We start from the raw sequence: 17,414 nt of genomic DNA, 5'->3' as shown, positions 1-17,414 counted from the left end.
TAAGTGACAGGTTCAGTGTGAAGGAAAATAGAGTGCGATGCTTACTGTCAGAGGAAGCAATATCAGTATTTCTGCAGCTTGGCATTTCTTTTTTTTTTTTTTTTTTTTTTTTTTTGAGACAGAGTCTCACTCTATTGCCCAAGCTGGAGTGCAGTGGCACAATCTCGCCTCACTGCAACCTCCACCTCCTGGGTTCAAGCAATTCTTGTGCCTCAGCCTCCCAAGTAGCTGGAATTACAGGCATGCATGCCATCACACCTGGCTAATTTTTGTATTTTTAGTAGAGGCAGGGTTTCGCCATATTGGCCAGGCTGGTCTCCAACTCCTGTACTCAAGTGATCCACCTGCCTCAGCCTCCCAAAGTGCTGGGATTACAGGTATGAGTCACTGTACCCTGCCCAGTTTGGCATTTCTGCAAAGGCAAAAGCTGCCTACCTAGGAAAGCATTGTCACACAGCACTATTTATCAGCAATAGATGAAGAATTCATTAAAATACTGAATATGCCAGTTTAAGATACATTTATGGTATTTTACATATTCCTGTTAATTGCAGAATTTTTCTCATAATTTACATATGTCATATGCAAAATGTTTAAGACAAGTAATTAAGAACCTTATGGCACCATCTTATATGAAAGAATCTCTGAATATTAACCATTTTACATAGTGGCTTTTGTTAGTGTTGTTGTCCCTGATAGTAATAATAATAAAAATCTGCTTGATAAATGAGTCCCCAATCAGCAATTTTAATCATGGGCATTTACATATTGTTTCTCTTTCTGATATGAAACAATCCAGGGTATCAACAAGATTTTCTTCCTTTTACCTTTTATCAAGTAAAAGGCACAATAAATTACATTATTTAAGCCCTGAAAAAGAAATCCAGTGGGGCTAGAAAACATATATTAAAGAATTATCTTACTTAGAACTTAGAATAGATTTAGTCCAGCCACATAATGTACTTTAAAAACAATATTCTAACAACTTCGCATATTTTTCAGGCCAAAAACATATATATCGTTGCCTTTTATTCACCTCCCTCATACTAGAAGCAGAGCAACAAAGAGATGTCAACAGGAGTCCATAGCACTAATCTACTCCTCTTCCCTAGGACAGAGTCAAGAGCATCTAGCTGTTCTTGAACTAGAAGATGGACCATCTGATGATTTCCTGGTTAATTAAACTTTATACAAGAAAATTAAAATCAATTGTTTTTCATATAAGTATGCATATCATCATGTACTACAGACTCACTGCTAACATTTCTGCTTCTAAAAGGGTCCGATATTGCATGCTGGTAGTGGCATCCACATGTAAGAGTTGTCCTTTAATAGCAGGAGTGTAACCTAACAATAAAAACATAAAGATTAAGAACCAGGAAAACAATTACAAAATGAAACATCTTTGGACTGGAACCAACTCCTACCACCACCCAAAGAAGGAATCCTTGAAAAATGGTAGTTAGTCACTAAACACACCTCAGTGACAGGGAGCTTGCTAACTTAATAGGTGATCCTTCTCATATGGGCTACTCTAAAGGAACAAAGTTCCAACTTCATATATCTATTCTGATTTTGCTTTCCTTTGTAGTTTGCAAAACTACAAGTCTATTCTTTAAACAGCAGTTTTTAGTTACAGAACACAACTCCTTTTTTCTTCCATTGACTCAAGGGTACATATTTTCATCATTTTCAACTACTCCTTATATAATGACAGTTACTAAATAACAGCTATTCCCCTCATGTAATGACAGTTTCTCAGCAATATAGCCCATTCTCAACAAAAGCTGAATGGTTTAGAGTATTATATTTCCTTTCTTAAAGAAATTTCTTCCTATGAACACAACTTCTGTGGTCACTATTATACAGCTAATTCCACATGCATCCTGCATTCTGCTCTGTGCTTTTTTTCTTTTTTTAATACCTGAATCTCTAAAAAGTTTTAAATTTATTTGTTATATATTGTTCTTGCCTGACACACCTAAGTCCATTTTCCCTTTGCCAGTCGTCTTAAAAGCCACATAACCTCTATATCCAAAACCTGACTGGGCTTTCCTTAGACCCTTAACTCGACTTCCACAACAAGTATGCTGTGGTACTTGCCACAGATTTATAATAGATATGCTCAAGATATTGACTCCTCAGTCCTCAGGTGATTCCTTTACTCCAGTATACCAGTATTTTGTATAATACTGCACAAAACAGTAAAAATACAATTTCCTATGTGTATCATCAGTTGTGAAAAGGTAGAAGCACATTATCAATTGTGTACAACTCTCAACTGCCTTTACACCCCATCATACACCTGTAAGTAAGGCTTTTCTAAAAGATGCTTCTTTCCAACTGCACACTCTGAAGTAGCACTCCTAGAGAATCTCAAGCATCTCCTTCAAACCTTAGTAAGATTGCTTTTTTAATACTAGATAAGGGTTAGTTATTCACTAACATAGCCTCAAAGTTATGGGAAAAATATACACTGTGCCATTCACAGTCACTTTTTCAATTGATTATCTAAGCAGGCAGGCCTGAATGCTACCACTTTACATAAACTAATGAACGTAGTCAACCCTCCGCCTGCTTTCCTCTTACAACACGAATATAAGTGACAGAACCAAGAAACAAGAGCTAAGAATGACACAAAAATGAATTATACTTAGAAACAGAAACACTAATGATGATTGATTTTAAATGTGGGTAAGTTGCTACTCTTTACTCTCAAGAAAGAAAATAAAGCAGAATTTCATCTTAACTGCTCTCAATTACAAATGTAGTAAGAAAATGGAAATAAGGAGGCAAAATGAAGTTATAACAATTTGATAAATTTAACAAAAAGTACTTATTCATGTTATTAACTGTGTCAGTGCCCATATTTCAAGTGCATGATGAACTTAGATCATCTAAACTCAGATGAAACTAAAGTTGTGAGGGCACTCTTTTAATATTTTTAACGTGAAATGTTCTGATTTTTTAAAGTTATGCCACTCGAAGTACCCAGCTTACTCCCTGACAAAATCTACTAATAATATAACCTAAAACCAAGCCTTGTAGTCATCCAATCAATTACTGCCCAAATGTCAGGTACAGGGTTCAGCCCTGAGAATACACTAAAGGAAAAAAACAGCACCTGCTCTCATAGTGCAGCAGTCTAACTGGAAAACTATGCATTAAGTAAATTATGCTCAGTCCTACAAAAGAAATGTATAGGTTATAATAAAAGCATATCGTTATAAGACTGAACTTGATTAGAAAATGTTTCCCTTCTCTCTAAATGCTCAATTACATAATATTTCCCTTGAATGACTATAGGCACATCAAAATGTAATAAAAAACTGAGAAAACCTTATTAATGTTAGTCTAAAATGATTAACAAACTTTATTATTTGTAATTATTTCTCTATTTAAAAAAGAAAAGTAACAGTTGCAGCTTACCATTTTCTTCAACTGTCATTGGAATATTAATTTCTAAATATGAGCCAGCTCCTACATTTACATGTACAGCATTTGTTTCCTACCAAAAGAAAAAATTAATTCATATAAAACATTAATTAGAATTATTCTCCCATCTTTACTTTTCAGTTATTACCACAGAAGAAATTATTGATATGTTAAACAAGTATTAAAAGTTCCTAAGAACAAAAGTTCAAATTTTTACCAAAAATACACTAAACAATTTAGCCAGATACAAAGGAGAAAATGAGCCAGAATATAGCATGAAAGTCTATTACTATTAATTTCTTCCCATTATTTGACATTTAATAAAATTATGATGAAAGTAAAATACATACAATTATTTGAAGGGAAAACAGCTCATATAAGCTAATCCAAGTATGGGACTAGTCACCAGGAAAAAACTCTGAAAAATAATGTTAAAATTTTAAATACTATTTTCTACTATAGTATTATAATAATTACCCTATTTTTGGTAAACAGCAAATCAATTGTAGCATCTGCAATAATATTCATTCGTAATTCAAAAGCAAGGATCTGTCTTGGTCTCCCAGGCTGTGCAATTTCAGAAACTTTCAGGACTTGATAATCAGGTGGAAAGAAAAACTTCCATAAACAATCTCTACATAAGGAGGTAGAAAGAATAATGACATGTTATTCAAACAAAATTACCTCTGATAAAGGACCAAAATCAATATTCTAATTTTTTATTATCATTGCTATCACATTTAACAATTAGACTGTCTTCTGCAATATTTAACACTTCCAGAGATCAATGAGCTTTGATTACTCAATAGATACATGATTATCAAATGAGATATAAGAGAAAATTTGCACTATTCAAGTGTACTGTAACAAATTAAAGACTCTCTACAAGTATATAAATTGCCCAAATGGCAAACAAAGAACTGACAGAGGATAGCTTAATTAAAATCATTATTCCAACCTGGACAAGTTACTCAATCTTCCCCAGAAAATTTGAGCTGCTTCCTCTTCTGTAACATAGGAGGTAATATATCTTGTCTCATAGAAAGGTTCAGAGGTTTAAATGGTAAGATACATGGAAAAGACTTAGCAGTGCATGGCACATGGAAGACGTGGCTATTTCTATTAATTTCATAATCACTTTAAATCAATATTATATAATTAAAAGGCTAAAGAGCAACAGATTTCTAAAAGGTAAATAGGTATTTGGAGGCTAAAGTGCTAATGTTTTTGCCTCCCCTTATCATTTGACAAAGACGAAAGAGCTCAAGAAATTTTCAATTCAGAGTCTTCTACATGAGCTAACATTAGTATTGTGTAATGTTACTCATACATTCAAAGAAGGTGCCAGTCTATGGCTTTAAAACAGGAAGGGATGAGTCAGCAGTGACAGAAAATGCCACCTAGAATAAATAAGACTGGGAAATATTAGATGAACCAGACAAAATCTGTACAATAAGTCTCATAGACTATAACTTGCTATCGTTAAAATATATGAAAGAAAAATAAAGTTCTGCAAATGTTTTGAGTAAGATACATAAATATAGAAAGTTAAGAATATTAAGGATAGAGAATCCATCAGAGGATCATTGACTACAAAGTGGGTAGATAGCAGGACATAATGAGAAAGGCAGTAGACCTGAAGGGCTGGTTTGAACCTCAGCACTTCATGCTTTAGCTTCACTATCTTACCCAAATCACTGAACTTCTCTGCATCTCCATTTTCACACAAGTAAAATGAGTTCATTACATCTGTCCTATGAATCTCACTGGGTTATAAGGATCAAGTCAGAAAATACTAATGAAAGCACTTTAAGTGAAAGCAATTAAAAAAAAAAAAAAAAAAAGACCAGACAATGTTAGGAAGGTTTGTATTATTATAATCATCATCTGAAGATTAAGTTTCATTTTAAAAGAGTTTGTATTTCAACTGTCATGAAAATTCATTAGCCGGGCGCGGTGGCTCAAGCCTGTAATCCCAGCACTTTGGGAGGCTAAGACGGGCGGATCACAAGATCAGGAGATCGAGACCATCCTGGCTAACCCGGTGAAACCCCGTCTCTACTAAAAAATACAAAAAACTAGCCGGGCGAGGTGGCGGGCGCCTGCAGTCCCAGCTACTTGGGAGGCTGAGGCAGGAGAATGGCGTAAACCCGGGAGGCGGAGCTTGCAGTGAGCTGAGATCCGGCCACTGCACTCCAGCCTGGGTGACAGAGCGAGACTCCGTCTCAAAAAAAAAAAAAAAAAAAGAAAATTCATAAAAATAAAACATGAAGTAAAAACTGAGTAATATCTTAAATATTCAGACAATCATGTAAAGATAGTAGAACTGACATCAAAATCTAGAAACTAAAATCATCTTATGATTATAAAATCTCTAGGCTAAAACCATGCTATTTTAAAAGTCAATAACTCCTTACAATGCTGAGAGAATTATCTAATAGCAAAACAGCTGAGGTTTCTTCCTGTATGTCTTATGTTAATAGATGGCTACTAAGAAAACTGACCTTACTATTCATCGCTGATTACAGTTCATATTTGTGCAGAAACTCAAATACAGAGAAGGAGAAGAGGAAACGGTTGCATAATACCTTTTGAACATGTAATTGAGGAGACAAATATTGCTCACATTAGTGAATTAAATACATGTGAAAAATACATTTTTTTTTCTTTTTAAATAAACCTGAGTGGTTTTTTAAAGTCCAGATTAGAAATGCATTGCTCTTCTCTCCCGGTAGTGGAAAAATCTACTGAAAGGAGTGGTTAAAGCAAATTTCTATCTTCAGTGTAATTTCTCGATTGCACTTTAGTTTGGGTTTTTGTGTAAATATACCCTAAAACTTATGAAAAATACACAATGAAATTAAACACAGTTTAAGAAGAATCACACTTTATTTAAGTGCTAAAAAATGCAAAACTACTTCATGGCCCTATGTTAAAGCATTATTTTCATTTTTTCTTCTCAAACAATATATAACTGTTCCGCCAACCAAACAAAATAAACTTTTCTTGAGATCTCTGAATATAAACAGATGTAGCTCTATTACTTAATGAAACGTAAAATCTCTCATTTTCAACTCCTGCATGTCAAATATAACATGACTTACAGGAAAAATTTTACCATTAGAGGAAAATTTAAATTCAATAATGTGAAAAGCATTTTCTTTCTAACCTGAAATTTTATGCTCTATTTACTTTCAAGTTTAACAAATGACCTAATGCAGAATTTAATGAAGTATTGTTTTAGCATAATGCAAGAATTTTCAAATAACGAGCTTATTCATTTACCATATAATTGTTAGCTACTTAATGAGGCAGATATTCCTACATACTACAGATACCAAGATTAATAGAATATACTACTTGACAAAACATATAATAATTCTAATAATGCTAGCTAGATAGCACTTTTTTAAAAAGCATTTAAAAAGTCAATACATCAAGTTAGTATCAGTACTCGTTCACTAATTATCAATGGTCCTGCAATATCTGCTCAAGTGAATGACTTGGCTTGTATTTCTCTATTCAAAAACACTAGTTCATGAATAGAAAAACTAAACTAATTTTAAGGAATGTCTAATTTTGTACATAAAAACTTAGATGCTCCCTCATACTTAATGGTAAATATTCCCTTCTTTGTTTAAAATTCTTCAAGAAGTAGAAAAATGTTCACAATATATTAAAAATTAAAACTACTTTAAAATAAAATGACATTATAAAATCCATACTTCTTAACCACTATAGACCATAACTACAGGACAATTCTCCACTATCCTCATGCATTTATAAAACGCTTCCTTTGCCTCAATGATTCACCCTCCTCTTCTTTCCCTGGCTAACTCTCAATTATCTTTCAAAACTTAATTTACATGTTACCTCAACCAAAAGCCTTCCTCAATTCTTCTCTACCCTAATCTTTAATATAAATTATATACTATATACTAGGAATACCAAGTAACCTAAAAATTCATTTGTTGAAGTCCTAACCCCTAAAATTCATATGCTGAAGTCCTAACCCCCAGTACCTCAGAATGTGACTATATTTGGAGATGGGGTCTTCATAACGGTAATTTAGTTAAAATGAGGTCATTAGGGTATGCTGTCCTAATCCAATATGACTGGACAGTATGATCTGGACACAGAGGTACACAAGGGAAAGACCACATGAAGACACTGGAAAACAACAGCAATCTACAAGCCAAGGAGACAGGCCTGGAACACATCCTTCCCTCACAGCCCTCAGAAGGAACCAACCATGCCACCATCTTGTTGGAGGACTTCTTAGACTCTAGAATTGTGAGAAAATACATTTCTGTTGCTTAAGCCACATTATCTGTGATGCTTTATTAAGGCAGCCCTAGCGAACTAGTAGAGTACTTTTCTAAGTTCTTCATCAAGACCCTTTACTTACCTTTATTATAGCACCTAATATGAGTCTTTTGGTTCTTTCTTCCCCACTAAAACTGGAAGACATATGTCTTTTATTTCTGAATTCCCATAGTCCCAACAATATGTGGCATATAGTAGGGGATCAATAAAGAAATCATTGTGGATTAAATCCAAAAGAAAAAACAAATGAACCAACAAATACACTCTTCATTCACCATCTTTCCAATCAATCAGCTCCACTTTTGGAATGAACTTGCTTGTGGAAAAGCCACAAGCAAGTTATTATTTGGATCAAAATGTTTAGTGATATCTTCTTCTGCTGTAATAAAACAGTTTATAAAAATTTTAAGCTAGATTTTATTTCAAATTATATGCATCTCAATATATCTAAAAGACTTATTAGAAATATAATATACTCAAGTACCTCTGCCTATCGGCCCATGGTCCATAATTAAAATCTGTTCCTTTACCACAAACTATATCCAGTCCCCAACATGGAGGCAAGTCTTGTAGTTTGCAATCTTCACTGCTCATTTCTCCTTCAATATTTTCTTCTGTTTCTTCTGGAACAAGTCCTGTATTCCAGAACATACAATATAAAGGCAGTTATTTAAAATGGCCATTAAAAAGTTTCCTTACATCAGCAGTTCCAACATTTTTGGTCTCAGGAAACCTTTACACTCAAAATTTATTGAGAACCTAAAAGAGGTTGTTCTCATATTGTATTATGTCTATCAAGAACTACTATGTTCAAAATTAAAAGTCAGCAATTTTTTAAAATATTTTAAAAATAAACTCATGTTGACATATTTAATGTAATTAAATATAACATGTAATATAAATATAAAAATTAAATGAAATTTTAATCTCATTTTTAATGAAGAATAACTATATTTTCTAAAACCAAATAATTTAGTGAGAAGTATTAGAGGGGTTTTTTTCTGGCAAGTCTCTAATGTCTAGCTTAATAGAAACAGGTGGATTATCATAGCTGTTTCGGCATTCAATCTGTTACTGAAGGATTTGGAAAAGATCTGGCCTCATAAAGATATGTAGATAGAAAAGGGAGGAGTATTTTAATAGCTTTTTCAGGCAATTTTTAATACTCTTCTTTGATGGTACCCCAAAATTCAACAAATGGAAATTTCTTAAAGGTTAATTGCAATGTGGAATCTGAAGCCATATCACTAAACTTTTCATACCCTGTTATGTTAAAATCTACTGGTCTATCTTGCACTTCGAATACATTTATCTATGCATGACTTTTATAACATCATGCACTGGTCATTTGGGAAATACAGGTTCACTGAGCAATGTAGATTTTTTCCAAATGTTGACCAATTCCATTATTAAACATTTAAAAACATCACCCTTGCTATATCTTGGTGGTCTCATCATAAAAGCTGTTAACTATTGGGATGCTGTCAAGCTCATAACAGCAGACTCAAATTTTCCAAAGTTTTTCACAAGAAAGCTCAAATTACAGTTTGTCTCTAACTACTCTTTCAAATAAAACTGGCACTCCATGAAAAAAACGCAATTAGTGCAGCTTGCGACTTAATCATACAAGTGCTTTTCCTCAAGACACCAGAATATTTTGGTATGCAGCACAAGCACTTTATGTGTACTTCCCATTTTCTCACACCAAATATTAAAAACACTTTACTCAAAGGTCAACATTTGACAAAATAAATAATTTCTACTGCTTTATCAAGGAAATTTTTATGCGATATTGACATTTCGTTTTACCACAAATGTGTGGCAGCTGAAAAACACAATGACTACTAGTATAATTAGGAACCACTTCCTTGCTTAGTGTTAAAGCAACAACAATTTTACCCACCATTGCTCTGCACCATTAGCACAAATGTCAAAATGGTGAAAGGGCAAATAACATCTTAGTTTTACTTTCAAAATACTTTGACCTTAAATACTTTTATACTCTGAAAGGTATAAAAAGAGCAGAAGTATGAAAAAAGAGCTTAAAATCCAATGTTTAGATACTTTTATAAAATGGAAGCCACCCGTCAAGAATTTTAACTAGATGGATTTCAATCCTCAAACTTTAAGTCTCGAATCTAATATACTAAGCTTCTAAGCTAAGATGAACTACCTTAACTATTGCTACATTCTTTAAAGGTTTTCACTCATGATCATCTGCATTCTCAATTTTTGAGGTTTATCTATGAAATCTGAATTTGAAAAAAATAATGTTCTCTTTTAATCTACAATACTAAACTAATGTTCAAGTTTTGAGAAATGACACAGATATTTTTCAGATATTTTCACTCATATCTACATTTACCATTTCCTGTTGCCTAAGCAAGAAGATTTAAAATATTACTAGATATCAGCATTTCATAGAACAAACATAATTGTAGCTATGAAACATACTTTAAAAAAAAACAGGCCAGGCACCATGGGCTCGTGCCTATAATCCCAGCACTTTGGGAGAATGAGGCAGGAGGATCACTTGAGGTCAGGAATTTGAGATCAGCCTGGGCAGTAGAGCAAAATACCATCTCTATAAAAACTTTAAAAATTAGTCAAACACAGTGGCATTATTCCTGTCATCTTAGCAACTCAGGAGGCTGAGGTAGGAGGATTGCTTGAGCCTGGAAGGTCAAGGGTAAAATGGACTATGATTACGCCACTGCATTCCAGCCTGTGTGACAGAGTGAGACTCGGTCACTTTAAAAAAACAGCAACAACAACAACAATACCTGGCTCATCCATGTAGTAGTAGATGTCAACATCATTTGACTGCATCACCACAAAACCTTCTCCCATTAATCTCGGTGGTCTATAAGAAGTTGGAGGGGAAAGCAAACTAAACAAATCTCCAGAATATAAAATGTTCAGTATCCTAGTTAATGCTGGCAATAGGTGAAAAGAAAAAGAAAAAAACTAAAAAGTATATAACAAGTGGCATCCTGAAAAGAAAGAAAAACATCTTTCCCATGAACAATCACCCTAAGAAATTGTTCCATAGTTCTATTCTTTATTAGACTCAATAATAAAATGATACTAAAAATTTATCAGTAAATTAGTTCAAGAAGAAAAAAAATTTAGTTTTAAAAAGAAAAACTTTGGTTTTATATTTTTCATTTTCAGTTTTGAATGAGAGAAATCGATTTAAAACAAAGTTTAAATACAATGGAATGATCACTGGAATAAAATGATCATATTCTGCATTTACAACAAAATTAAAATTTGACCATTTTATATTAATAGCTAAATAATAAGTACCATTTTATCTAGCTGTACATTAAACTATAATCATTCAAGAACATCAAATAAGACAAAAGTTGTCATTTTTATCTTCATATTACCTATTTCCATGAATATTTAATCAACTTGAAATAAATCTAGAGCGAACACTGTGAACTCTAACTCTGGAATGAATGTTTTTCTACCATCAATAATTTCCCAGAAACCATTAATCTCTGTTTGCTTTGATTAAACAACTTTTCTTTTTGTCATACATACATCACATATCTTCTTGCATATCAAAATTAACTTCTCAATCATTAGATAACATTAAATGCAAAAACTCAGCAATTTTTTTCTAAATATGTATTAAATCACAAAGGTTAATGTTTAATATCATCATGTAATCTCCACACTTAGTTTTAACAAGTGAAAAATATAATTTAAAAATTTTTTATACAAATTATTAATAACAAGACACTTTTTCATCTTACTCTCTATAATTTTTCAAAAAAATCCTGTGCACTCATACACATTTGTGTGCACAGTCCACATTCCAGAAGATTCTTAACCAAGTCCATGATCTTGAAGAGGGAGGCCAGGTAGACCCAGTCACTATGACACTCAAAAAGGAAAAACCCTCTTTCTATCATTCTAGCCAAATCCTGGAAAATCGAATACCAGGCCAGTCAAGAGTTAGAACTAAAAAGGAATAATCATGTTTCACATATAACCTCATAAAGTGCCTACACACAAAGATAAAAGCTGAGACACTGTACTAAAAACTCTCCATATGAACACTTAAATTACATAAATTCAACCACAGAGTATCCTTTACACACAAAAACCACAAGAGCCCATCATTCTCTCACTCAGCATTCCACCACACTGAGTGAGTCCAGTGTACATCATTCCTATAATGAGTCTTATAAATACAAGCAACTACTTCACTGAAGGAAAAAAAAATCTGGAAAGCTAGATGGAAAACTGACAGTTTGGAACTTAAAGAAATGTCAAGTGGGTCGCAAAACTATACCATCTTAACTTCACCAAATTTTCCAAGAGTAATTTCAATTCAATTTTCAACTTTCACTAACTCAAAATGGTATTCCACTGTAATGAATCTGTTCAATTTACTCTTTAGTCATATCTTCTAGAAACAAAAACCTACCTGTAATGTGTCTCTCCTAACATACAAACAGGAGCTAATTGCACAAAACAAGTTTCCAAAATACAATTAGAAAGAAAAACGGATAAAAAAATTATAGTTATAATCATGCAGAAAAATATTTAAAATTAGAGTTTATCACTGGATAGTATATCCATTTATCCCATAAAGAAGGACTACGCTGTTAACTGCTTTAATAGAGAAATGTACCTAATTTTTGTACAACTTGTAGCAAAAAAATTAAAAGGATGTTCAAGTTTCTAGCTGTATCTGTATTAGCTATAAGAAGTTTTTTATTATTTTTATAAGATTTTCTTACTCATCATTTTGAAGACCAACATATCTTGGACTAGGAACAAGCATGACTCGAACATTTTCAAGCTTTCCTTTCACAATATGCATGAATTGGTCAAGATGACTTGAAGGTGGTTTTGTAGTATAAGTTAAGAAAGCATCATCAAAGTTGATGCACAGAGTTTGTGGCTGGTAGTGATTTCCAAAGGCCAAACGTCCCTTAAAAAAAAAAAACAAAAAAAACAAAAAAAAAAACCGATAAGAGATATTACATCATGCTATTCTGGCCATATTTCTTTCTTTAGCTAAACTAATAACAAACATTTTCAAACAACAGCTTAATGATTCCACTTTAGGACTATGTGCTATTTAAATTATTCCACTGGTCAATTTAAACCAGTACTTAAAAGAATATTTAAATACTTAAAGAAATTTAAACACAAATTTGTCAGAAAACAGTATCAAGGTTAAAATAATTATTTCACTTATACTTTACAGAAATGAGAACTAAAAGAAACTCCACAAAATTATTTAATTTTCTTACATTAAAATCATATTTGCAAAAATTAAAAGTTGTACGTTATTACCCCATGAAACAGTAATTGTAGCAGAATTTACTTACTGTGCTCACATTGACCTTTATGACTGGAATAAGTGATCTCCATGAAGATGTGGGGTCTTGGGATTCTGTTTTTACTTTAACTCTAACAAGAAAAAATACAACTGACATGAATAAGAAAAACTTAAATACCCGAAGACATAGTTCGCTTCCTCACAATACCATACCTCACAATATCAGTTTACTTTTCCAAATATATCTAATGACTACTTCAGTAAACAGAACAATGATCATCTGAAGGAATACTAATAGTCCTAAAGCTGTCTACTGGAGCACTCGATCATATCAACTTTTAGATGGATAAGCTATAATAATAAAACTGTTTTTAGAATAACAAGCTTTAATGACAAAACAATAAGGGATGATATGCTATCATTACATCTACCATTTTGCCCATTATGTTACCAAATGACATTTTTTAAGACAGCCAAAGTTGTCACTAAAACATAAATGATTAAGGTACAAGTTACTTTGATGTTTGTCTACTGTTTTAAGCACTTCTGAAAACGATCCAGTTACTCCTCTTCCTTCCCTTGCCCAAATGCCTTGTGCCAAATTAATTCTCCCTTAATGAAATGAAAATGATAAGCCAAGAGTAAGAAAACTGGCCCTATACGAAGTATACAAATTTTAAGAAATGAAAATTTCACAGCAATTCACTAAATAGATAGATAATATATAAATAAATATGCGTGGCTATGTCCCAATAAAACTCTATATACAAAACAGGCAGTAGGCTAGACTTGTGCTATAGGTCTAAGTTTGCTGATCCTGTTCTAGAATAATTTTGTAGGTAGACCTACATACACAGATATGTATTTTTAAAAGCAGACCTACATATACAGATGTGGAACAAGCTTACAGACAAACTGCTGCATAAAAAGCAAATTACAGAACAATACACACTATATGAGGCACATATTCTAAACATATATGTTTAGAAACACACAGAACAAAATCATGTATTTGTACATGCACCTTAAATATGTATGTATACATTTATGTACATACATTCAAAAGGATAAAAACTAAATTCATAACGGTAGTTATTAATATAGAGAAAAGTAGGATTCGTGCACAGGGGAATAGAACAGGACTTTTTTAGATTAAATATTCTATATTATCACAATTTCTCAAATAATTATATAATTATTTATGTTACTAAAAGTTTTAATTTGCAAAACAACATTGGGCTCTGTCTAGGTGCACAGCCTCAATGATATTCCAATAAAGACAAATGTTTAATGCTAGAGATTAATAAAATTCAAGTATGACACTGAACCTTTCAATTTTCGATTGGGTTCTTGTCCTTCCATTTTCCCGTGTTTTATCATCTTCTTTCTTGGGTGGAATTATTGTTGGCTCCAAACCAAACAACTCTTGAAGGCGTCCATAAAGATCCGAACGATTATAGACATGAAATTCAAAGTCATTGACTGTGATGTATAACCTGGTTTCTGCCTTTGGATCTAAAGACACCAATTACAAAAAAAATTTTTAGTCAACTTTTCAAGAACTTCAAAGTTTTTATGCAAACATTTTTACACAGCTAAAGTAATTTAATTTATTTTAAAATAGAATTCTACGATACAGAGAGGCATACTAATAAAATAAATACAAAACACTGGACAAAAAAAGAAAAAAGTTGATGTTTCTGTTATATTTTAATTTAGCATTCTAAAAACAACTTTAATTTCTAGATTCCAGTTACACACTGAAAAAAATTAAAGATTTTTATGCTAAGAATAGTAAAGTATCATTTAAAGAGTAAAAGTACACTTTTATCCTAATATAGCCATAATTTTATACCAAAATACATGCAGTAAAATATTTAAAGTATGATGCTTTATTTAAGTATCATATTGGTATTTGAACTTTTGCATCACAGAAACTACAATTTTTCATAAATACTTATTTCTTTAAACACACATAACACTAAAACATAGGTTTTATGAACTGTGAACTTCAATCTTCTCTTAAATAAAAGACATAATTACATTAAGTAGAAATAGCAATAGTAATTAAGGAATCCATTTAAAGTGATGGATGAGGCACTTGTTTCTACTCAGGAAATAATCTAAAACAATGCATCACATGTCAACCAAAGAGTGCCACAGAAGAAAGGTACCACAATCAATGCTTTCTTTTGTTACCAAATGAAAGAACTACCTTTTTTTTCTGGTACCTCTTTTTTATAACCTTTATCCATTTTTATCTCTATTAAACAAATTCAAACATTTATGGATATTTAATTGTTTTCCACTTTATAACAGATGTTTTTTAAAACTATGAAGTTTACAAAACTCTAATTTTATCATCACTTGGTTGAAAAATCCTTTCTTTTCACCTAGTAATCTACTGTCATTTATAACTTTATTCCTACAGGAAAATAGGTTTAAACTTACAAGTTTGAGCCAGCCAAAATTACTTTAGATTTCACTATTACTTCACTAGTATTTAGTCTTCTATCATTTTGCTATCATTCCCTTGCCCCACATAGCCTTTCCCCACTTCTATACTATATGATGTACTCCTCCCTGATGAGACTGGCGTAAATGGGCTAGTATTTGGAGTCTGTAGAAACAACGAAATCAGAATATTAGGGGAAGATTTCGTGTCTGGAAAAAGTATTCCAACAGCTAGAGCAGTTGTTCATTAGATAAGTTTGAACAAAGGCTAAGTTTTGTCATACAATAAGGTATTCTGAGAGAGTTTGAAATGGGCATTTTGCAGTTTCTCGTGTGTGGTTTAGAAAGGCAGTATGTTAATGAGTCTCTAGACTGTGATTGTATAGTACCAGTTGTTAAACCAGCATTTTTCCTTTTTTCTTAGCAACTGCTACGAATTTTTTTTTTTTTTTTTTTTTTTTTTGAGACACAGTCTCCCTCTGTTGCCCAGGCTGGAGTACAATAGCACAATCTCCGCTCACTGCAACCTCCGCCTCCCAAGTTCCAGCAATTCTCCCACCTCAGCCTCCCAAGGAGCTGGGATTACAGACACCTACCATCATGCCTGGCTAATTTTTGTATTTTCAGTAGAGACAGGGTTTCACCATGTTGTCCAGGCTGGTCTCCAGCTCCTGACATCAGGTGATCTGCCCGCCTCACCCTCCCAAAGTGCTGGGATTACAGGCGTGAGCCACCGCGCCTGGCCCTACAAACTTTTTTTCTTAGCAACTGCTATCAACTATCTAAAGAATAATTTTAGGTGGCATTTAAGTGAAGATATCTTACTTATACTACAGAGATGACTAAAATTATTCCTAAGAGCCACGTTCTTTTCAGTCTTGGCTTTGACACATTCACTTTACTTTCAGCAGGCCCAATATTTCTGCCTTTGATTTCATTTGTAAAGTCTGTCTAGTTTATTCCTTAGAGAGATTTACTTTAGGTGCATATTTTCCCCTGCATGTCACACTTCTATTAATCTTGCAGTCTATTTGTTAGATGATTTGCTCTTTTGTCTAAATTTTTCTTTTTTAAAAACATATTTAGTTAACATAAGCCATATTTCTAACAAGATTACAGTGGAGCTGAAACAAAAATTTTTTTGTTTATATAGCTGGTTTATGATTTTGAAAGAAAAATGTATCTCTTTGTATATTTGCACTATATATTTTATTCTCAATTATTTTCAGTGTTTATAATATTTGTGTGAATAAATAAAGCTGTAGGGGGACAGTGAGGTTGGAAAGTAGAGAAAGCGGTCTATTTGAACTAATATCCCAAGCTATTAACCCTAGAATTTTGTTCCAAAGAACAAAACTTGGAAACAATTGATCTCAAAACCCCTCATCGACTTGGAAATAACTAATACTTTCAAAACCTCTCATTTTGCTGATTAAAAAAGAGAAATTCCTGTGATTGTAACTTGTAGAGTCAGAGCAAAAACCTAGGTCTGCTAACTTCCAGTCCAGTGCTCCTTGTATTATAAAACAGCCTTGTCAACTGGGGCCCAAAGAAGTCCTTGGAAATTCTTACCATAAATATTGAATGCAGCTTGTGGAATGGATGAAGACACCTGCAGTATCCAGAGGCAACTGACAGTTTAAAGCTAAGCCTAATGACACTGACCACTTTAGAATTTTCTGATTTTAGAAGTTCTCTGATTCTAGACAGGGTCTCGCTCTGTCCCCCAGCATGGTGTGCAGTGATGAAATCATGGCTCACTGCAGCCTCAACCTCCATGGCTCAAGCGATCCTCCCACCTCAGCCTCCCAAGTACCTGGGACCACAGGCACGGGTCACCATGTCTGGCTAATTTTTGTATTTTTTGTAGAAACAGGGTTTCACTATGCTACCC

At 33.0% G+C, this 17,414-nt stretch overlaps 1 protein-coding gene across 16 annotated transcripts in view; it reads right to left on the bottom strand.

The window, feature by feature from the left end:
• The window catches only part of BLTP1 (bridge-like lipid transfer protein family member 1), a 211,191-nt gene that overhangs the window by 163,953 nt on the left and 29,824 nt on the right, over positions 1–17,414 (bottom strand). For all 16 annotated transcript variants that reach the window (XM_015450796.3, XM_045392845.2, XM_045392844.2 and 13 more), the window contains exons 7-14: positions 14,395–14,581; positions 13,116–13,197; positions 12,519–12,712; positions 10,545–10,624; positions 8,246–8,396; positions 3,913–4,069; positions 3,430–3,508; positions 1,256–1,347 (exon numbers count right to left, since the gene is read on the bottom strand). In XM_015450796.3, coding sequence (XP_015306282.3) covers positions 1,256–1,347; positions 3,430–3,508; positions 3,913–4,069; positions 8,246–8,396; positions 10,545–10,624; positions 12,519–12,712; positions 13,116–13,197; positions 14,395–14,581 — 1,022 coding nt within the window. The remainder of the gene's footprint in view (positions 1–1,255; positions 1,348–3,429; positions 3,509–3,912; positions 4,070–8,245; positions 8,397–10,544; positions 10,625–12,518; positions 12,713–13,115; positions 13,198–14,394; positions 14,582–17,414) is intronic.

The sequence above is a fragment of the Macaca fascicularis genome, chromosome 5 (genome assembly GCF_037993035.2).
Source record: "Macaca fascicularis isolate 582-1 chromosome 5, T2T-MFA8v1.1".
NCBI lineage: Eukaryota > Metazoa > Chordata > Mammalia > Primates > Cercopithecidae > Macaca > Macaca fascicularis.
Note: the sequence above shows the minus strand (reverse complement) of the source record. Positions and strands in the feature narration are given on the sequence as shown.